This window comes from Brachyhypopomus gauderio, chromosome 5, assembly GCF_052324685.1.
Source record: "Brachyhypopomus gauderio isolate BG-103 chromosome 5, BGAUD_0.2, whole genome shotgun sequence".
Classification (NCBI taxonomy): Eukaryota; Metazoa; Chordata; class Actinopteri; order Gymnotiformes; family Hypopomidae; genus Brachyhypopomus; species Brachyhypopomus gauderio.
The window spans coordinates 6,865,753-6,886,711 of record NC_135215.1 but is presented as its reverse complement, the minus strand read 5'-3'; the positions used below and the strand labels follow the sequence as shown (position 1 = coordinate 6,886,711).

General features: G+C 43.8%; 3 protein-coding genes across 11 annotated transcripts; 1 reads left to right on the top strand and 2 right to left on the bottom strand.

Annotated features, from left to right (window-relative positions):
• Window positions 1-1,594: 1,594 nt before the first annotated feature.
• LOC143514282 (CD82 antigen) lies at window positions 1,595-5,443 on the bottom strand. Its single transcript, XM_077005275.1, has 8 exons — window positions 4,955-5,443; window positions 4,468-4,546; window positions 4,190-4,305; window positions 3,779-3,853; window positions 2,770-2,871; window positions 2,464-2,631; window positions 2,222-2,305; window positions 1,595-2,114 (listed from the first exon to the last, which is right to left on the bottom strand). Exons 1-8 carry the CDS (start codon window positions 5,018-5,020, stop codon window positions 1,659-1,661), a joined length of 1,146 nt encoding a protein of 381 aa, XP_076861390.1. The 5' UTR covers window positions 5,021-5,443; the 3' UTR covers window positions 1,595-1,658.
• On the top strand, window positions 5,429-7,386 carry lsm8 (LSM8 homolog, U6 small nuclear RNA associated). The gene is made up of 4 exons (XM_077005283.1): window positions 5,429-5,583; window positions 6,163-6,203; window positions 6,565-6,692; window positions 7,057-7,386. The coding sequence occupies exons 1-4, from the start codon at window positions 5,553-5,555 to the stop codon at window positions 7,145-7,147; spliced, it is 291 nt and encodes a 96-aa protein (XP_076861398.1). The 5' UTR covers window positions 5,429-5,552; the 3' UTR covers window positions 7,148-7,386.
• On the bottom strand, window positions 7,104-20,026 carry tymp (thymidine phosphorylase). Of its 9 annotated transcripts, none has more exons than XM_077005260.1 (11): window positions 19,895-19,982; window positions 19,052-19,153; window positions 18,646-18,841; window positions 13,849-14,051; window positions 11,483-11,581; window positions 11,277-11,406; window positions 11,052-11,170; window positions 10,689-10,851; window positions 9,042-9,269; window positions 8,744-8,884; window positions 7,104-8,669 (listed from the first exon to the last, which is right to left on the bottom strand). In XM_077005260.1, exons 3-11 carry the CDS (start codon window positions 18,779-18,781, stop codon window positions 8,488-8,490), a joined length of 1,401 nt encoding a protein of 466 aa, XP_076861375.1. In that variant the 5' UTR covers window positions 18,782-18,841; window positions 19,052-19,153; window positions 19,895-19,982; the 3' UTR covers window positions 7,104-8,487. The 9 variants fall into 9 exon arrangements, with proteins under 9 accessions (XP_076861375.1, XP_076861376.1, XP_076861378.1 ...); XM_077005261.1 differs by having other exon boundaries at window positions 18,646-18,826; XM_077005263.1 differs by having other exon boundaries at window positions 18,646-18,826; window positions 19,052-19,129; window positions 19,895-19,946.
• Window positions 20,027-20,959: the final 933 nt, after the last annotated feature.

Sequence of the window (20,959 nt, the reverse complement as noted above, 5' to 3'; positions counted from 1 at the left end):
GATTGTTTTCATGACAATGAGCAGATAGTCAGAACTTGAGAATTGAAGTCACATGATAAAGATGTCATGGCAACATGAGTCATATCCCATAATTTCATTCTCACTTTGTGTCTCACTGTGCCACGAATGATGGTTTTACCCTATACAGACGTTTCGGAAATTACCATGAGATGTTACGAGATAGTTATCTGGACAGATGAACCTGAGTTAAAGTAGTTCATAGGTTTTTCTGTTTCCATTGCCAGGAGTAGGCCTAGTTTCACTGCTGGTGATGTCTTTCTCCATCCTCTTTCCATAAGCATTGTAGTGTTCATGTTTTATGTTGGTAAAGGCTCCCAGTGGATGTCCCACAGCTGTGTGGAGCAGGTTTTCCATTGATCCAGTCAGATTTCAGTCCTGGTATTAGAAAACGAGCCCTCTATCCACGGGTCTTTCAGGTCTAAGCAGAGAAAGTCTGAAGATGTATTTCCCCCATATAACTCATCCACTCTCTCCCTTGCTCTAACAATGTGAGTGCTGTCCACTATTGTTTCAAAGCGTGACCTCCAGCACACGATATATGAGGTCGGTAATGGCAGACTGGCTATCATCAACCACAGCAAAGATGTTAACAAAGACCCCTCTCATCGACACAGACATGCCGCTTTTTATGGTGGAGAGAGTATCATTAGTCATACTTCAGTCTAAGCCCACTCTCTGCACACCAGCTCAGCTCTGAACAGCGAAACTACACACACACACACACACACACACACACACACACACACACACACACACACACACACACACACACACACACACACTCATCCTGTGCTTTCAACAAGACACCAGGAATCAAAACCGTATGATGCTAACATCATCCAAATACCTCCTGTGTCAGACAGGAGTGGGAGAATTACTGTGATTCACAAAGAAATTGCTGAGTGGGGGAGAATAACTGTGATTCATAAAGATATTTGTCTGGGATCTCTGGAAGAAAATCACAGTGCATAAGATTGAAAAGAGCTAAAGGACCTAATAGGACCTAAAAGGACCTGGATTTAACAGCATTATTAATTTATTGATGCCATGTGATTAAAGTGTATGCATTGTAGAGTTACCGTCTGAAAGGCACATATTGTATTATTTTATTTTTCTGAAGGAATCAAATATATAAACATCACAGAGTATTTCTTTTCATAAAACTATTTATCTATTTATCCTACTTTGTGTTGTAAGGCTCAATATATAGATATATAATTAATAAATATATATAAAATTCAAAGTATTCTTGAGCTGGAGCCAAACTCCCGTGATTCTGCTGAAATGGGTCTTTGTGCTGGGGTTAAACACAAGGTTTACTCCCCCACTAATTCTGACTCCATGTTAGTTTGTCAAATGTTGTCACCTTGTATACCCTCTACGTCAATATGACAGATGATGTCACATTATTATAATAATCGAAAACTAATAATGTGGCCATTTAAATAAAGAAATAAGTTAAAGAAGAATTTAAATGTTCCATTACATTTTGTACAATAGTTTGATGACTAGAAAGGTATGAAGAGCCATTTCATATTCTTTTGAAAAAACATAGTGAGAAATAAAACAAGTAATTGAAACACTTTGGCCAGATAAGGTGCATTTTTCTATGTGTAAAAAACACTTTTGGTTAAGGACTAGTAGTTATTATTTCTGCTGTCATAATTTTGAATATAGCGCTCATTATAAAGGTCATTAGAGGACTGTGGGTAATCAATGTCATCATTGTGTTGGTATCGCTGGTCTTCATACTGACCATAGCTTTGACCAGTGTCTCCTTGATCGTATGCATTGTTGCGTTTTTCTTTGTATATGTGACTGTTGGCCTCAAGGTCACTTTGGACTTTGTAATGTTGGTTTTGATATTGGCCAGAACTCTGCCTAGCATATTCCTGAGCTTCTTGATCGCAAGGCATCTGAAGTTGCTGTTCCAGAGTCCGATTGTCAGGTTGGTGGTTCTCCTCATCACTGTGCTGGACAACAGGATCTGTCGCCAGAGTTTGTTCTGCGCTGAGCAGATTCCTGGAGTGACGTTCTTCCATCTTGGTGCCGATGGTACGGTAGATGTGAACTCCCAGGGCAAACTGCAAAATCTGAACAAGGCAGCAAAACAACATTTACATATTTTTGGTGAGCATCGTGTTTATGTGCATAAGAAAGATCATGTCTTCGATTCACTTTCTCGGGGACGTAATGATACCTGAATGATTATGAGACCAAAGTCCATGCCCACTATCACATATACATTCTGTTGAAACCAGTGGTTCAGCTTCTCTTCACAGCCCTGCACCAAGAACAACCACACAATGCCCCTAATCCCCAAACACTCCAAAAGAAAGAATTTAGCAGGTAACACCTATGAACTGTATAACTGTCATATCACTCAAATAAACACTTTAAAGAGGAAGGGCAGAATAAACAAGTGCTAAACCTGGCAAATACCATCGTGTAGATTTGTGAGCCATTTCCAAACGTATATTTCTCCTTGGCCAGGACTTGGGGGCATGTCCCATTGAAGCAGGAACAGGGGTAAATCTCTGACATGTTGTGGGTCTGAATAAGTGTGTTTGTCTGCCAATCACTGGGATGCGTCCTTCCACAGCACTCTGCCTACAGAAGAACACACTCATAACAAACCAGCCCATATAGATGACACATCTGGATCAGCTTATTCATCACCGTATTGAATTCCATTGTGCGTGACACATCATTTGTCATTGCTATTGTTCAGCATTATGTAATACTTACAGATTTCTGCACACTGTCTAGAAGACTCCATGCGGTTTGAGATTCATTAACCCCGTAGTTGCTGATGATGTCATCTACACTTTGAGCCAAAATCCTCTGAATCTATTAAAGTGAAAAGCACTTTTTTTGTTAAAAGACATTTCCCAGCAGGAAACAAGTACACATGTTTTGTCGGTGTCCAGTTAAAAAGTTAACAGACAGTTAGAAGTCTTTATATCATCATTTTCTGCAGCCATTCAGCAGTGGTCAGTTTCAGATCAGAGGATTACAGCTGTTAACACTGCGGTACCTGGCACATCTAATGCATTTCAACACCTGTTAGAACACCTACCATGTCACCGACTGTGCTTTATTGAGAAAAAATACCCATTCAGCAGTGGGACTGCATAATCATGACAAATATGATTATCTGCAGGTCATAAAATCAGGACTAAACAATAAGATTCATTGATACCACATGGTTTCCTCTTACAAAATATGGGTCATACAAAATGTTCACGTGAACATTGTAGCCTCAACACTACAAGCACTGGGCTACTCTACGCACGGCAAATACAAATGACCGCTAAATTCATCTGTGATCACAACATCTTTCATAAACACATCACGTACACCATGCTACACAAGCCAGCATCTGGGCTACAGTCGGTTACTGTACGCTCTCTAGCAGATCTATAAGACAGGCAAACCTAAAAGCTGAACTACTGATTGTAGATGTGTTTCCCAAGGAGTGTAGATTAACCTGACAGTGAGTGTGGGAGCAACACATGTGGTGCCAATAAGGCATATTCAAAAATCAGTTGACTGTAATAGAGCTTGTGGTGTGTATGTATTAGTAGGAGTTATGGTCACACACGGGACTGTACCAAGTCTGGAGAACTTGAATGGGATATTTTGCGTGTGCTGGCATTTTCCCATGGTTAGTTAAATATACAGCTATTGTGTGGTAGGTACATATTAATCAAATGCTGTGGGGCTATATTGAATAAATACTTAGTAAAATACTTACTTGGTTCTTTTTTAACAATAATAAGAAGGTGACAAAAACTTGACCCAGAACAATGACGATTAAGAAGCCCATATACTGGAAAAGAATTAAAAAATAACATTCAGTAAACCCCAAGAAAGAAGATTGTTACATGTGTTTAATTGTATGTGGGTTTAGAAGAGTAATTTTAGGCTTAAGTATTGAAGCTGGACAAAACTCTTATTTAATCAAAGATTACCATCGGTCCCAGGAAGTAATACAGACACCTTTGCTTGCTATCCCAAGAAAATTACTTCAATAAGAAGAGATGAATATACTCAAATTTTAACTCAAAATTATGTATTCTATTATGTATTCTATTTGCAAATACAAATGACTAATAATAAATGATCCATATTAATTCTTATAATGCATATGTGCAGCAATACTTACAAATACAATGAAACATCTGTTTTCTATCCAGACCCCAACACAGCCCAACATGGAGACACCCACCACAACCAGACCAATAACGAAAAGCCCTCCAGCCACCACTTTAACATTTTCATCTGTGATTGTTACCACAAAAAAATTTATCAGTGCTCACCATCACACAGTCAGGACACTGAATCTGTTATATTATATTATTATATATTATATATTATATTATTATATATTATATTGTCTACTTGAAGAGAAGAGCTGTACTATAACACTGACATAAATCTTACCGCTACTTAACACAGATATGAAGCTGCTTTTGTCAAATAAAATCCATGCAGAGCATCCAAACAGGCTGATCCCCAGAATCTGCAAATAATGCCAACATCTATTAAAGGTTCTCCATGTTCCTGCTGTAGCTCTAGGATACATATTTATGATCTCACATAAATACGACATATCTAGTCATATTTTAAGTCTGCCCACTGTCATCACGGTTGAGTTGTTACGTTTATCTTTATAGAAATATAAAAAAACAGCTAAAATAACTAAGAGTAGGCTACTTGCAGTGTTGGAAGCTTGTATTTCTTTTGTAAACAACACATATTTAAGCTAATTACACAAGTTGTTTAACCACAGAAAGAACATACGTAATAATAGCTAATCTGTGCAAAATTTAAAACCCTAAAAATATGACAGTTAAATAAGAATATTTATGTACAGAGGTGGACTTTTGTAAAAGATGCATGTTTAAATCAGGTGCATTTGTCCTCTTACCACAAAAAAGGAATTGATCAGCATTATAAGAAATTTCAGTATCTGAACTTTATCTTCTGCCTTCATGTTGTTGTAGACAAACTCAGGAGACCAGGTAACTAGGAAACCAGGTAACAGTTGAAATTTCAGCCGACCTGACAGACCTCAGAGCCCTTTCTAGCAGATCAGATCTTCCTTGGGTGAAAGTTCACATATTCTTAAATCTCACTCTTTCTCCTTCTTTCTTTAGTCTGTCTAGTGTTTTCCAAGAAACTTTCCAATACAATTTAGGACTAAAGTTCATTTCCTTATAACAACACCAATTATTAACCATGTAAGTCTCTCATTATGCGTGTGTGTGCGTGTGTGTGTGTGTGTGTGTGTGTGTGTGTGTGTGTGTGTGTGTGTGTGTGTGTGTGTGTGTGTGTGTGTGTGTGTGTGTGTATTTTGCAGATGTAAAGCGCCCTCTGCCTGTCGCTGCGAGCGCCCAACCCACGACCACTCCGAATCGACGGACACGATAGGTATTCGTTTAGTATAGTCTTTTCCAAATCGACCCTTGCTCAGTTATCTCCGTGAATGTGTTTCGTAGGTGGGAGAGCTCCGGTTAATTTGAAAAATGTCTACTGCTCTTGAGAGTTACATCAACCGTATCCTTTTGCGTCAATATGCTCGAGAAGAACATACCAAATATGTATTGATCTGACGTTATCTAGCTAGCAAAGCTAGCTGGCTAACGCAGCTAACAGAACTAGCTAGGATGGCTAACTAGCTGTGAGCTACTCGTCTCAACACTTGAGTAAGCTAGTTTGATATTTAACTGGATAATATATCTAATCATATCTGAACTGTGGTGTGTTTATTGCCTGGGATCATAGCCTGTTGTGTTTGCGAGGTGGGTTTTAAATGTGCTAGGTTAGCTCGCTAGGTTAGCCACCCAGCTCCACTGGACAGATTAAAGTGTAACGACCAATGTAGTAGAGTTGTGTTCATATAAATGATGTTAACACTCTCCAGGATGGTAAACGTCTAGGTGCATGGTTTGTGAGCATTGTTCTACAGGCTTTTCACGTTTGGAGGTGAAAAGTCTTTTGTCCAGTTATGTTGTGAATCAGATTCCCTTAAGCTGTAGAGGTGTTGTCTCAGAGAGAGAATTGATGTTGCTTAATTAGTGTAAATCTGTCCTAACTGGCACAAGCTGTTTACATATCCTTCACTAGTTTTTAAAGGGACTGTAGCCATCATTACCTCAGATGGGCGGATGATTGTGGTGAGTATGATTTATTTAATCACTTTAATGCAATATGAATGTACACTACCAAAAGAATTTTGAGCATCTGTGTCCAGAAATCCAAGAGACCATGGCTGCCATGTAGTTAATTCCCTGCGGTTCTCCCCTTCACTCTTCCTCTAAGCACATTCAACAATTTCAGTTGAGTTCAAATTGAATTGAATGTTGCATGTGCAGCAGCTTGAAAAGATGCAGTTAATGGGTTCATATGTAACAGAGGATGGCATGTCACATGTGTATAGCATTTTTCAGTAACCCACAGACACAAAGTATAACACAAAAAAATGTCATAAAGTCAGGTGATGAATGATGTGACATAACTCTTGTGCCTTGACTTCAGGGGACACTAAAGGGCTTCGACCAGACAATAAACCTCATTCTGGATGAGAGCCATGAACGTGTCTTCAGCTCCTCCCAGGGAGTGGAGCAGGTGGTCCTGGGACTCTATATCGTTAGAGGAGATAACGTGTAAGTTCTACCAAACAACTCTACTCTGTTCTGTTCTTATTGGTAGACATTATTCTACTTATAACAGTTGTGGCATCACTTGCTTGGCATCATTAAAAAAGTAGTTAAAACTTTACATGTTGACCTTTTGCTCATTGTTGTCTGTAGGCTGTTGATGGTAAGCTACATGTACAGGTGATAGAGGTTAGGTTGAACACTTCTGGAATATTCATTTAAAATAGCTTCTCATAGCCTGGAAGTCAATAGCGGCTAATAAATGCAGGGTGTTTGTGTGTGCCCCTGTTACGTCTGTCATGTTGTGGATCTCTGCCTTTACCATGTGAAGCTGACACTCACAATCTTCACCTCTGTGCATGCGTTACAGAGCTGTGATTGGAGAAATCGATGAAGAAACAGACTCCGCCCTGGACCTCGGCAACATAAGGGCGGAGCCCCTTAATGCAGTGGTGCACTAACGTCACCCTCACAAATGGATGGATGTTGCACAGAGCAAGAGACTGGCTCCTTGAGTTTAAGCAGGAAATGTATAATCTACGCCGTGCTCTCATCCTGCCGTTGAAACTATGTCCATGGATTACCGGGACTGGAATGTGTTTTCATTTTGCTTTTTTAAATCTGTAGGAAGTAGACGTCATGCTTAACTTTTTATGTGTCTGGAAATTGGAGGAAATAAAGTGACAGCCTTTGTTGTAAAGATTTTGCTGTTTCTTTATAAGGAGGAAGTGCTTAATACTGCACAGATGATTTGTAGACTTGATTGCAGATTGATGCAGATTGGAATGGCCTTATCGATGGGTTATGCAATGTGTTGTTAAGACTCAACACCTAAAACCATTTCAAGTGTTTTGATAGTGTAAGCGGAATCACTGAATATCTCCCGTGTAAAACAGCATTCACACGTGTGTCTGCTTTTTGAAGTTTACCTTGGATTTGGTCAGTCATTCGGTAAATCATGGTGAGGTATAAACAATCTGAAATTTCTTATTCTGGATTAGTGTGCTATTCGTATGCCTGTACTGCTGAACTATAGTCTAGTAACTGCTCTGGGTTTGTTGACTTTGCAAGAAGTACAATATGTGTCAGTGCACAAGAGCATTTTCTGCCATTTCAAGCAATAATGAGCCATTAAATGAAAAAAAAATGAAACTAACATCATGAAATCTGAGGAAAAGGTCAGCTTTCCAACAAAATCTACTATATTTATAAGATCACCTGTCTATACTTCAGAATTAAGATCAAAGTCTTAAAGTTTCTGCAACTGTTTTTCAGCTCAGTTCATTTCATTGTGCATCATCAGCCAATTAAATAAATAAAATAAATAACCGAAGGGCCCAGTGGACATAATGACACATGAGGTGTTAGAGGTGCTATAACTGAACAGACATCAAGTTCACTGTTAGGACAGCGAGAAGAAGCAGGAGAGTGACGGTCCCAACAGAGACGGGGAAGAGGAGATCAAGTATTGGTAAAAAAAAAATGGAGAAAAAATTACAACACAGTTAATCTTTGAATGCCAAATGTGAATTTACTGAAGTTCATTTTAGTTACCACTGAAGCACAGGATTCTTTGAACATCTGATTTTGATATTCTAACTTAGCAAAATATATCCCACAATCCTCCTCATGTGCCACTCAATTAGTGCTACATATTATTAACACACAAAAAAAAACAGATTAGCGTTTTGGTCAAAGATACAGATACAGTGGATATGTAAAGCTAGGTCTATGATTGGTTGAATCTTATTAATATGCAGGGTTATACCTTCAGTTAAATTCACAAAGAGACCAGAAGTTTTCACAACCTGAAATCTGAATCAATACACTGAGGTAGGTGTCGATCCGGAGTGATGAACTCTGTTACACGGGTGTTGGCCTCAAAATTGTCTCCACTGCCAATGACCAAAGACTCCTGCAGCTTCGAGCAGTGCTGTGGGCTCAGCTCAGGACAATCGTGATGGATCCTGATCCAGGACTGACCTGACAATGAAGTCATCACTGGTCATAAGTTTGGTTGTGGGATTACCCATGTGTGCAACATGTTTACAACTCACCTTTGTTGATGTGTTGCCCTGGGTCCACCAGGAGCTCTGCTCCCACGCTGTGGTTGATGGTCTCCCCAACCTTGGTACGACCTGCTCCTAACTGGTGAACCACAATGGAGATGGCTAATCCGTCTATGTCCAGAACGGTCCCTGGAAATGACAAAGTGCGATGCTGAGCTCACATGCCAGTTCTATTTTGATTGGTCAGTGGTCGAGTGGTCGTGTAGTACTGCACAGGTGTGCCTCTCATCAGGTGACTGATTTACACATTTGCAAGAAATACAAACAGGCATTTTGTACATATTACCGTCATTCAGTGACTGAAGCTCTGTCTGGTACTCAGATCGTCGTATGAGTTTAGAGTAGTCTGTGTTTTCCAAGCAGAGGGTTTGGGCATGATCTTTAGATACTCCTTGGGCTTCCAGCATAGCCCGAAACTTCTGAAGAGCCTCGCCATTTGTTAGTACCCTAGAGATCTCCTCTTGCCCACACTGCAGAGTACTTGAGCGTCCACTCAACCATAACAGGTAGCCACCTATATACAGACACACACTGTGAAAGACCACGGTTGCAGTTTTTGTTCAGTAGATGGAGACAGTGAGTTATCGCCTTCAAAAGACTAGCTAAAAGAAAGATGTGAGGCAATTCTCCAGCCAATACTTCATAAAGGTCTTAGACCACACCCGCATCACCCAAAAACTATTTTTACATCGCATTTCTATCTTAATTATGTAAAACCCTCTGTATACTTATGTGAACACTCTATATAATAATTGTGGGTACACTCGATATGTAATTATATGAACAACTGAAACAGGGCTCTCCAGTCTCATACAGTGTGTGTAAGACACACATTTCAAGTGGTTCACACACTCACATGCCACACCTTGTGTCTCTCGCGCACCGACATTAGGACAGCACCCCCTGTGTGTGCCGACACCCCTCTCCAACACCCCCTGTGTGTGCAGACACCCATCTTCCACACCACTCCTGCCTTCGCTGACAAAATCTCACTCTGAACTGAATTCAAAACTTGAGAGCCCTGCTTGAAGTCATTACTGTCTGTCTAGCCATATATATCTAGCCATCTCGCAAGATATCTATGAAAAAAAAAACATTACTACAGTGTTTTTGCAGTTGCTAATACCCCAAAACTGGTATATATTATATTATTATATTACAGTATATACATATATTCAGCCTACAGACTACACAGTGAAGACTCAAAAAAACACAATAATAGTGTTTTCCATTTGTCACATCAGCGTGTAGTTGTCATATAGGAAAAGCAGTTCATCTGATTTGTGTGTGTAGAGTTTGAATGCAAAAATACAAATTTGGCAAGAGATGAAAGAGTTTTTACGGAGCCCGTAAGGTGACATCATGTAAAAAATATAAGAACGCGTGGCCACGCCTTATTAACGCGTGGGAACGACTTATTACACGTGGGAACAAGATATATAAGCGCTATACAAATATATTTGATTTGGTTTGATTTGATATAAGGCATGGGAACAAGATAATTAACGCTTGGGAATGAGATATTTAAGGCGTGAAAAGGTGACATTAGTATCTCATTCCCACCCCTTAATGATCTTGTTCCCACGCCTTAATAAGTCATTCCCACACGTTACTTATCTCGTTCCCACGTGTTAATAAGGCGTGGCCATGCGTTATTATTTTTTTACATGATGTCACCTTATGGGATCCGTAAGTTTTAGATGAAGTGTTTGCTTTTTCCAAAATCGAGAGATGTTTTATGTGTTGTGTGTGTGGCTTTGTGTGTGTGACAAAAGAAGACATAGTTTCAGAAATTGGGTTTTAGCAACTGTAAAAAAAAAAATTGTATTTTTTTGTATTGTATTGCTAAAGTTATCTGTTTTTGCTTGTCAACTGAGTGAAACCTCTATATTGTTAACCACTTGCATGCTTTTACTCAGAGGAGTCTTCTCACCTAATGAGGTCACCAGTTCTTTCAGGTCATCAGATCCACGTCCTTTGAGGCATTCCAAGGCTTCAAACACCTCCAAAGTATTTCCTACACAACGGCCAATAGGAGTGTACATACGACTAAGAACTGCCCCAGTCTTGATACCCAAGGCATTTCCCGTGGTAACCTGCAAACACAGAAGCTGGGTCCCTAAAAGCAAATTAAGCCCTATGTGTAATCTTTCTGTACATTCTCTCTCTCTCTCTCTCACACACACACACACACACACACACACACACACACACACACACACACACACACACACACACACACACACACACACACACACACACATACACACACGTACATAATGAACCCATTTCTCACCAGTGACTGGGCAAGGATACGAGCACTGTCAAGATCTTTGTACAGAGCAGCACTACCATACTTAACATCTAACAGCAGTGCACAAAGACCTTCAGCTCCCTTCTTTGAGATTATGGAACCTGTGGCAGCAAAGAACAAACACACAAACTGTCCAGAGATATACAGGCACCTGTAGACAATCTGTCATCTGAAAAGTCATGTGATCAGATTCCTGGCTGATCTCACCTGTAATAAGTGGGACACTGTCCACTGTAGCGGTGGCGTCTCTGAGGGCGTAAAGAACGCGGTCTGCCGGCACCAGAGTCTCTGTCTGACCCACAATGCAACAGCCCACGTCCTGCAGAATCTGCCTGATCTATACAAATAACAGTTATACTAGCTAGACCTCAACTGCCCATGAGAGTCATTCTTCAGAGGAGCGTGTGCTGTACCTGGTCAACTGACTGATGGACGCTGAACCCAGGAACAGACTCCAGCTTATCCAGTGTCCCTCCAGTGTGTGCCAGTCCACGACCACTTATCATAGGGACCTATAGGAACCAGGAAGTGGTTAGAAATTGTTACTGTGGTGCTAATGTTACTGTGAGATAAGTACAGATGCTGTAAGTGAACTGGGTGAACAGTACTACACAATGGGAAAGACACAGGTGCACACATTTCACGACAGTGAAATTATGAATGATTAATTATTAATATATAATGTATTTATGTTAGTACTTTCACAAAAATGTTAAAAGAATGTTAATGCAGACATCTAAAATGTAAATGTATCATTTGCACATTTACACTACTGTTAAAGATATTAAATATATATCTTTCATTATAGACACTATATTATGTAAGCTAGTATTACAAACACAGGTGCATCTTAGACACATCATCAGTGTTGTATCCTGGGTTCACTGGGTGTTTTGTGTCTCTGGGTGCTTCAGACACCCTCACCCAGGTGACCCAGCCAGGGTTGATCAGGCCCCAGCCTGTGTCTAAGTAGCTTGTGTAGCCCACAGATCCCCCCACTTGATCCACAACCATCTTGATGCCTTTTCTGTGGCGTCTGTGATGTCTTTGTTGGCATTCCTGATCTGCAGTCCCTTCACTCCCAACACCTTTAGTGCCCTGATGAGAGACTGGCTGGCGAACCCTCTGCACCCAACCTCGATGGGGTTGCATCGGGTTCTCCATCCCCTGCTTCGGCATTGGCCTACTAGCTCCTCATACTTGGCCTTGTTCCTCTCAAAGGCCTCCATCCGGTCTTCCCAGGGGACAGTCAGCTCCAGCAGGACCACCTGCCTCGTTGTTTCAGACACTAACACTATGTCTGGCCTGAGTGTGCTCACCGCTATGTTTCCTGGGAATTGGAGCCGTCTTCCTAGGTCGACCATCATCTGCCAGTCCCGAGTGGTTGCCAATAGCCCCCCTGCTCGACTCTGGTCCCCAGCCCTAACAAAGGTGATGGCCTGCCTTGTTGGCTTGCCTTGAGGGCACAGTGGAGTCTCGGCCAAGCCCCGGTGGAAGAGACTGGATGGACTTAGGAGTACGTCATACACCGACTGGATGGACTTAGGAGTACGTCATACACCGACTGGATGAGGAACTTGATCCTGTGTGGCTCTGATCTCCATAGCTCAAGATCTTTTGGTCCGCTGCCTCTTCCCATCAGGTCTGTGCTCCCTGCTGCTGCATCCCTACTGTCCTAATGCATCTGGCTTCCTCCACCTTTGCTCTGACCTCTTCCAGGATCAGCTGTCACCTTTCTTTTCCTTGGGTCTTTTCGTAGTGGGGTCTTGGGTAGCTCCCGAGGCCTGCACGACCGGATGCCACTGTTCCCACCAGCATGCTGTGTTGCAGCCGTGCCTCAGCCTAGTTGACTGCCTCATGGGCCTTCCACTTTCTGCCAGTTCTCACATCTATGCCTGCCGAGGAGACTTTGTTATCACTGGAGTCTCTATACAACAGTGCTTCTCTTACTCGGGTAACCATAAACTCCTCCGTCAGGCTACTGAGGGGCAGTTTTAGCTTGTTGTTCTTCCCGTACAAGGCAATGCTACTGAGGCTTCGTGGTAGGCCTAAGCACATAAGGAAACAGCTGACCTTTCTCTCAAAGTGCTGGACGGTGGTCATTGGCACTTGATAGACCAGCATTGGCCAGAGGAGTCATAGCAAGATGCCATGTTGAAAGATCAAGGTTTTGAACTTGCCTGGAAGTCCTGACTTATCTACTGCTGATAGCCAGGTTACCAACTCCTCAGTTGTTGCTTGGAGTGCTGTGGTGTCCTTCAAAGTGCAGTCGTAGATCTTCCCCAAGCTTTTGACTGGCTTCTCCCCCACAGATGGGATCCGGACGCCTCCTTTTGAGAAGTGGAATTGGTCTGTGACCTTCTCCTTCCTCACAACCAGGGACCTCGACTTGGCTGGCTTGAAGTCCATTCGTCCCCAGCTGATGAGTCGCACGAGGCCTTGCAGGATCCATCTACAGCCCGGGACTGATGGTGTAGTCACTGTCAGATCTTCCATGAATGCTCTGATGGGGGGCTGCCGAATGCTGACTTCACCACCATATTCATGGCCGAGGCAAACAATATCACTGAAATGGTGCATTCGGTAATAATGCCCTTCTCAAGCCAGTGATATGTAGATGTTACTGATCCAGAGGTGACTCTTTGTTATACAAATAAAAATATATATATGTATATATATTGTTACTGGTCTATAAGTGTATGGCATTACATTAATAAATTTTAGCTTTATTAATGATGGTATTTACTACAATACATTTGTAAAGAACCAATCTACTTGCCTTGCACCCACAGGCAGCCAAAGCAGGGGCCAATGGGAGGCTGACTTTGTCTCCAACCCCACCTGTTGAGTGTTTATCCACCACAAGTCCCGCCCACTCCTCAGGCCAGCGGAAGACTTTCCCCGACATCATCATCTCCCTTGTTAATGCTATGGTTTCCTTGGCAACCATGCCCTTCTGCCATATAGCCATGAGCATGGCACCTAGAAGAAATAGAACTAAATGCCAGCACTGCACTTCCAAAGAAAACACAACACGGTCTTCCTTATTTCAGATCCTCTTCTGGCATGAAGATGTGACTGCAGAACGTGCAGAAAGCAGAAGCGCGTTTGCTGATTGAAGATCAAACAAACCAACTTCAATGTCAAAGTATCCAGCTTCCCAGACGTGAAATATGCATAGTCTTCGAGTTACAGTGGGGACTCTTCTTTATCATTTCTTTTGAGTTCAAGATTAAACATAATCGTGGTCTAGAAAACCAGGTTGTCAAGTCTAGCCCCTCCCTCCTCCCTGGTCCCGCCTAGCTCCCCGCTCCCATTCGTTCCTCTCTCTGTCTGTCACGCCCTCGTCGTCAGTCTCGTACACCTGAGTCTTGTTCCACCGTCGTGTTTCCGTGTATAAAAGCCCCCTCGTGTTTTACCCCGATGTCGGTCATTCCCTGTACGTGAGTCCCTCGCTGTTCTTCCGTTCTGCCTGATGGTCTGTTCGTGTTATTGTTCTTACACTTCCTCTCTGTTTTGTTTTAGCCGTGTTGTTTTGTAATCCCATGTGCAGCGCTTATGTCTTCCTTATGTATATCCCTAGTCTTTTGTAATCTTTAGTAGTTCCGTGTCTCATTTGTGTTCTTAGTGATAGTTATGCTGTTGAGTTATCCTTGTATCATTGCTTCCCTTGTCTTATGCTTACGTTGTGCTCGGTTTGTTATGATCTTACGTTTACGTTTCCCTGTTGTTTAGCCTACCCGATTAGTTGGTGTCCTCTCCCTATTGTTTTGCTTAGCTCCCTCTGCCTTCTGTGTTGTAGTCGTGGTTGTTACTCTCTTTATTAAAGCCCCTGAAATCTGCATTTGCGTCATGCCTGCCCGTCACAAATGTAACATAATGACCGACCAGAAAGATATGACGCAGCAGAATGCTAAAACAGTGGTTGTTCCTATACAATCGTTTGATAGGGATGCCTTCACAAAGCAACTAGACTCTATCCAAGCTTTACTGGCTAAAGACGCTGGGGGTAAGCCTGTGGCGCTGCCCTCTCTATGACCCTGCCCCGAGGAATACGATGGCGAGAACGGAGACTCTTTCTTCTTCAGAGTGAAGCATACCTACAACACCTCACTGTTCCTAAACCACCCGAGAACATACTGGTGATGTTTTTGCGGTCTCTGTTGAAGGGAAGAGCCCTGAAGTGGGCTGACATTATACTAACACACCGGGAAATGGACGCCTGGACCGTGGCAGGGTTTTGTCGTTCGCTGTGTGAAAAGTTTGGTGGAGGTCTTTATGAGTCTACTCCTCAGCCTCGACGGGGAATAACTGTTGACCTGTGGGTCAGTAACAGGCTCAAGACGACCACGCCCCCCGATGACATCTGCGCCACGACCACACCCCTCGACGACTGCGCTCCGGGGGATGCGCACCACGACGGCTGCGCTCCGGCTCCGCCCCTCAATGACGTCTGCTCGGCGGCTCCGCCCTCCGATGACGTCAGAGCGGCGGCCCCGCCCTCCGATGACGTCAGCGCGGCGGCCCCGCCTCCTGGTGATGTCAACTCGGCTGCCTCGCTACCTGATGACAGCGTCCCGGTGGCCACGCCTCCCGATGACTGCGTTCCGGCGGCCGCGCCCCCTGACGACTGTGTTCCGGCGGACGCGCCCCCCGACGACTGCGTCTGCACGGCGGACGCGCCCCCCGACGACTGCGTCTGCACGGCGGACGCGCCCCCCGACGACTGCGTCTGCACGGCGGCCGCGCCCCCCGATGGCGTCTGCACGGCGGCCGCGCCCCCTGACGACGGCGGCCTGGCGGCCCCGCCTCCAGAAGACGCCCGCCCGTCTGCCTCGGCCCCCAGCGACGACTCCTCTGCATCCTCGGGCCGCAGATTTCCGGGGGCCTCCTCGATGCCTCTGCCTCCTGTGTCCGCAGCCCGGAGGAAGTCGCTGCCTGTTCCCGCTGCCCGCCAGCGGACCCCGCCTGTTCCCGCTGCCCGTCGACCGGTCCCTGCGGCCCGTCGCCTGGCCTCCCGGGTCCCTGCAACCCCTCCTCCGGACTCCCCGGTCTCCGCTGTCCTTCGGCCGGACATGTTGGTACCCCTGGACCCCTCCCCGGCTCCCCTGGGCACTCCTCTGGTTCCCCCGGATATTCCTCAATTCGCGCCAGCCCCCGCAGTGACTGCTTTGCCCACCTGTGGCCCTGGGGCGGGTTCCGTGCTGAACTGTTCGGACACTTACACTCATGTTGCTCCTGTTTTACTTCTACCTATGTTCCCTTTGTTGCCCTGTCCTCTCCCTGGCTTCCTTTTGGTCCCCGTTCCTGTATGCGTGTCTGTCCGCGTCCGCGTGCCCGTCCCTGTGTCCGTTCTTGGTGGTGTCCTCCATGTCCCTGTCCCTGTCTCTGTTCCCCAGATCGTCACTCACTTTGTTCCCGTCCCCATCTCCGTCGTCCTCCGCCTGTTTGCCCCTGCATCCCAGTCCTCCCTGGTGTCCAGTCCTGTGCCCTTGACCCCATCTTGTCCGGCCCCCTTGGTCCCGCCTCCTGTGTCGACCCCCTGTCCTGTCCCATCTGGCCCCGTTCCCACGTCACCGCCCATTCCTTGTCCCAGTCCTCCCATACGTCCGGTGTCTGGGCCATTGTGTCCGTTCTACCCCGTGTCTGTTGTCACTGCACCGGCCTCACCCGCTCTTCTCCCTCTGTGTCGTGGGTTCTCTGTCCCCAGTGTCTGTCCGGCCCTCTCTGGTTGGCGTGCCCTGGAGTTGCACGCCTTGAGGGGGGGTTATGTCACGTCCAGCCCCTCCCTCCTCCCTGGTCCCGCCTAGCTCCTTGCTCCCATTCGTTCCTCCCTCTGTCTGTCACGCCCTCGTCGTCAGGCTCGTACACCTGAGTCTTGTTCCACCGTCGTGTTTCCGTGCATAAAAACCCCCTCATGTTTTACCCCAGTGTCGGTCATTCCCTGTACGTGAGTCCCTCGCTGTTCTTCCGTTCTGCCTGATGGTCTGTTCGTGTTATTGTTCTTACACTTCCTCTCTGTTTTGTTTTAGCCGTGTTGTTTTGTAATCCCATGTGCAGCGCTTATGTCTTCCTTATGTATATCCCTAGTCTTTTGTAATCTTTAGTAGTTCCGTGTCTCATTCGTGTTCTTAGTGATAGTTATGCTGTTGAGTTATCCTTGTATCATTGCTTCCCTTGTCTTATGCTTACGTTGTTCTCGGTTTGTTATGATCTTACGTTTACGTTTCCCTGTTGTTTAGCCTACCCGATTAGTTGGTGTCCTCTCCCTATTGTTTTGCTTAGCTCCCTCTGCCTTCTGTGTTGTAGTCGTGGTTGTTACTCTCTTTATTAAACCCCCCTGAAATCTGCATTTGCGTCATGCCTGCCCGTCACAAACGTAACACAGGTTTTAACATGAAGAAAAATACTATGACTGTAAATGTCACGTCCAGCCCCTCCCTCCGCCCTGGTCCCGCCTAGCTCCCCGCTCCCATATGTTCCTCTGTCTGTCTGTCACGCCCTCATCGTTAGTACCCACACACCTGAGTCTTGTTTCACCGTCTTGTCTCTGTGTATAAAGAACCCAGAGTGTTTCATTCCCTTGTCGGTCATTCCTTGTGCGTGAGTTCCTCGTCACCCCTCTGTCTTCCCTTCATCCTACTCTAGTTCACGTCCGGTTTTGCTTCCTCTCCTCTATTGTTGGTTTGTGTTCCCTGTGTTTTCACTTGTGCGTTGGTTGGTTACGTGCCCCATTATTAGTAATATTCTGTGGTTCGCTCTTTCGTTGTTTGTTTAGTGTTTCATTTATGCTACGGTGTTTCTGTGTTCAAGTTGCCCCTGTGTTCTTCGCTTCTCTTATGTACTCGGATTGTTAGTTTGTTAGTTGGTAGGTTCTCATGTGTTCATGTTCCTGGCTGTTTAACTTACCTGTTTTGGTTGTTGATTGTTTTATTTCTGTTATCTTTATTAAACCTCCCTAAACTTGCTTTTGCGTCACACCTGTCCCTCGCAAACGTTACAGTAAATTTCATTTAAAATGCTTTTCAAGCACATTTTCATTCTGTTTGTTGGTAATGAACAAACTTCATAAGTTAATACATACAACACAATACATACAACAACGATGATATAATAATAATAATAATAATTATTATTATTATAATGGAGATGAGTATCAAGCTTTGCTGGGGTTTGTTTTTAACATCATTTTAAAATGTAGACTACTCTAAAGATCCGTAGAGATAAAGATGATTTCTGATGTTTTCTTAATTATAACATCATATCTGTAATATGATCATTCTTTAGTTTTATTTAATTCTGCATTTTGTTTTAAATAAAAATAAAAACATAATAATAAATACAAAATGTATTAATAATAAATAATAAAAAAAACCTCCTTTTTTTTACATTTTGTGCATGTTTCGTGAGCCTTTCAAAAGCTTTCACCGATTTCGCAACCACATCTTCATTCCGAAAGAAGAATAAAGCAAACCAGAATAAAATGTGCGAGCCATGAGTCATCATCCATCATAGCATGAGGGATTTATTATGAACGCGCGATATGTTATTATCTTTATCTTAATCTTAATCTCACCTGTCTGACTCTCTTGGATAGTCGCCGTTGTGACTCCATGTATGAAGGCGCGGATGTCGTGCGTGTCGAGCTCGCCACCGTCCCGTTTCTTTCTGATCAGCTCTTGGAAGTTAACGGCCCTGTGTGCCTGCGACATCCTCTAAAGCAGTCGGTAGTCTGTGTGGTGTCAGTTGTCCCAGACCTGCGGGTTCACCGACTGCGTTCATCAGTTTTTTAATGATATTTTAATACGTCTTAAATATGTGTTGAAATAATTGTAGACTGTAGCGACATAGTCGTCAGGATTGGTAATACCAAAGGTGTGACAGATGATTCTTAGTAATCATTTGTTTCAACTGTTTAGGATCACTGTGCTAAAGATTAACTGACAAAAAAATCAGATTTCCTGAGAGGTATATAAACTTACCTGTGCTAATGTTGGCTACCATGAAATCCAAGTTCACGAACGGGTGTCCAACTGCAATCACTCGCTGTCCTAAAGCCCCTGGTCAAACATTAACTAGGAGAACTACTGCATTTGACTATCTGAGGTCAGCCACTGTGTCATTTACAAAGCCGGTACTCATTGCGGATTATGCTCTGACACTTCTCAAAACGTGCGCTGAAATTAAAGGTAAAGGTTCGGCAGGTTCTCCAATATAGGCCACTTTACTGCGTAAAGGCTCTTATTGCCATTAACTGTGAATAAAACAAACGTAATGAATGGCATTCAATCTTCTATGGCGTTATAATGCTGCCAAACGTTGTAAGCAAATAGGACATATTCCAAATATAATAATATTTGCAAACAAACGGAACGGGATTTACAAATACAACATAATTGTATCCTTCAAATGTAGAAACGTGGCAGGTAGGTCAGTGGTTTGCACAGGTGAAGTGGTGTACAGGGGCCATCCCAGACACCAGCTGTATGTGTCACGTCCAGCCCCGCCCTCCTCCCTGGTCCCTAGTTTTCCCCGTTTCCTTGGTTTCCCTTCTGTCTGTCACACCCCTGTCTTCAGTGTTCGCACCTGTGTCTCGTTCGCTCCCCTGTTTCAGAGTATATATTCCCTCAGATTTACTCCCCTGTGTCGGTCATTGTGTGTGCACAAGTACTTCTTCGTGTATCCTGCTCTATTTTAGTTCCCCGTTTCTCTCTCCCCGTTAGTTGTTGCTCCCCTTGTTATATCGTGTTTTCCTCTTTTGCCTTCTGTCAAGCGTTTCGTCCGTAATGATCCAGTGCGTGATATCTTCAGCTAGTCTTGCTTACCTGTCTGACTGTATTTTCCCCTCTGTGTTTAGCGTAGTTCCTTTCTGCCTTCTATGTTGTAGTTTAGTGTTTTGTTGTTTCCTTTATAATAAATATTCATCTAACTGCATTTGCGTCACTCCTGCTGTTGAGACACGTGACAGTATGACTAAGGTCTTGGGCAGAACAAAAACAGGGTTGTCTGGCCATGAATAAGGCCATCACTATGACTTTGAAATTGCCAGTTGACTTCTATGCACCACTGCTGGATGTGCCATGTTTCCAGTTAGATTTGAAGGATAAAATTATGTTGGGCCAGGCCAAAATCAGGTTTCTCTAACAAATAGAACCTGTTATGTATGATACATTTGTTAATTGTCTGGTCCGACATCTTAGTTGCATACACTAAGCTTCTGAATTTGACATTGTGAATCATTTAAGTGTGCAACTACTCAGTATGCTATATTGGCAGTTAGATTTGAGATATAAAATTATGTTGGGCCAGGTCCATGAAGAAGAACAAATCACCACACATTTTATTAGTAGAGCAATCTAGGCAAGGGCTTTATACTTTTCTGCCTCCGAATTCCCAGGTCTATCAACAAATTCTTGAAACGTCTGTTGCCATCAGTCAGGGAGTTGAAACCGGGACGGAATTATGAAACAAGACAAAGAGTCATAGCATTTCAGCAAAACGATCAAGGTATGGCTTAAGAGAAAGGAGAAAAATGCTCTCTGCATTGGGCCTGTCAAAGTCCGTATACCTTAGATTTAACTTGATCAGTAATGAGAAAGCCCTCGTCAACATTCACTGCCATTTCTTCTGAGAGCAGCTTGGCCGGTACCGACCATTTGAACAATCACTCACTGACCCAGCATAAATTGAGACAAATGTCACTACACCCTTCATGGTGCAGTGAGGTTTGTATGTGGAGTACATCTCACTTTGTAGGAGTGGTGATGATGGCGTCTGACACCTGAGCTCAGTACAGTCCAACACTGTCAGAAAAATCTTTAGGAATGGCAGGAACTCTTTAGGGAGGTTGGCTTTCACTTCCTCTGATGACCTCCATATACACACAGATC

Excerpts from the sequence above, each read along its gene's own strand:
- LOC143514282 (XM_077005275.1), bottom strand. The coding sequence starts at position 5,020 with ATGAAGGCAGAAGATAAAGTTCAGATACTGAAATTTCTTATAATGCTG. Across the intron at positions 3,854-4,189 it reads ACAGATGTTTCATTGTATTT|TATATGGGCTTCTTAATCGT; the intron begins GTAAGTATTGCT and ends ATTCTTTTCCAG. Across the intron at positions 2,872-3,778 it reads TATTGTTAAAAAAGAACCAA|ATTCAGAGGATTTTGGCTCA; the intron begins GTAAGTATTTTA and ends TCACTTTAATAG.
- lsm8 (XM_077005283.1), top strand. The coding sequence starts at position 5,553 with ATGTCTACTGCTCTTGAGAGTTACATCAACC. Across the intron at positions 5,584-6,162 it reads TCTTGAGAGTTACATCAACC|GGACTGTAGCCATCATTACC; the intron begins GTATCCTTTTGC and ends TAGTTTTTAAAG. Across the intron at positions 6,693-7,056 it reads ATCGTTAGAGGAGATAACGT|AGCTGTGATTGGAGAAATCG; the intron begins GTAAGTTCTACC and ends CATGCGTTACAG.
- tymp (XM_077005259.1), bottom strand. The coding sequence starts at position 18,781 with ATGTCGCAGGCACACAGGGCCGTTAACTTCCAAGAGCTGATCAGAAAG. Across the intron at positions 11,171-11,276 it reads CAGTGTCCCACTTATTACAG|GTTCCATAATCTCAAAGAAG; the intron begins GTGAGATCAGCC and ends TTGCTGCCACAG. Across the intron at positions 8,670-8,743 it reads AGGGCAACACATCAACAAAG|GTCAGTCCTGGATCAGGATC; the intron begins GTGAGTTGTAAA and ends CTTCATTGTCAG.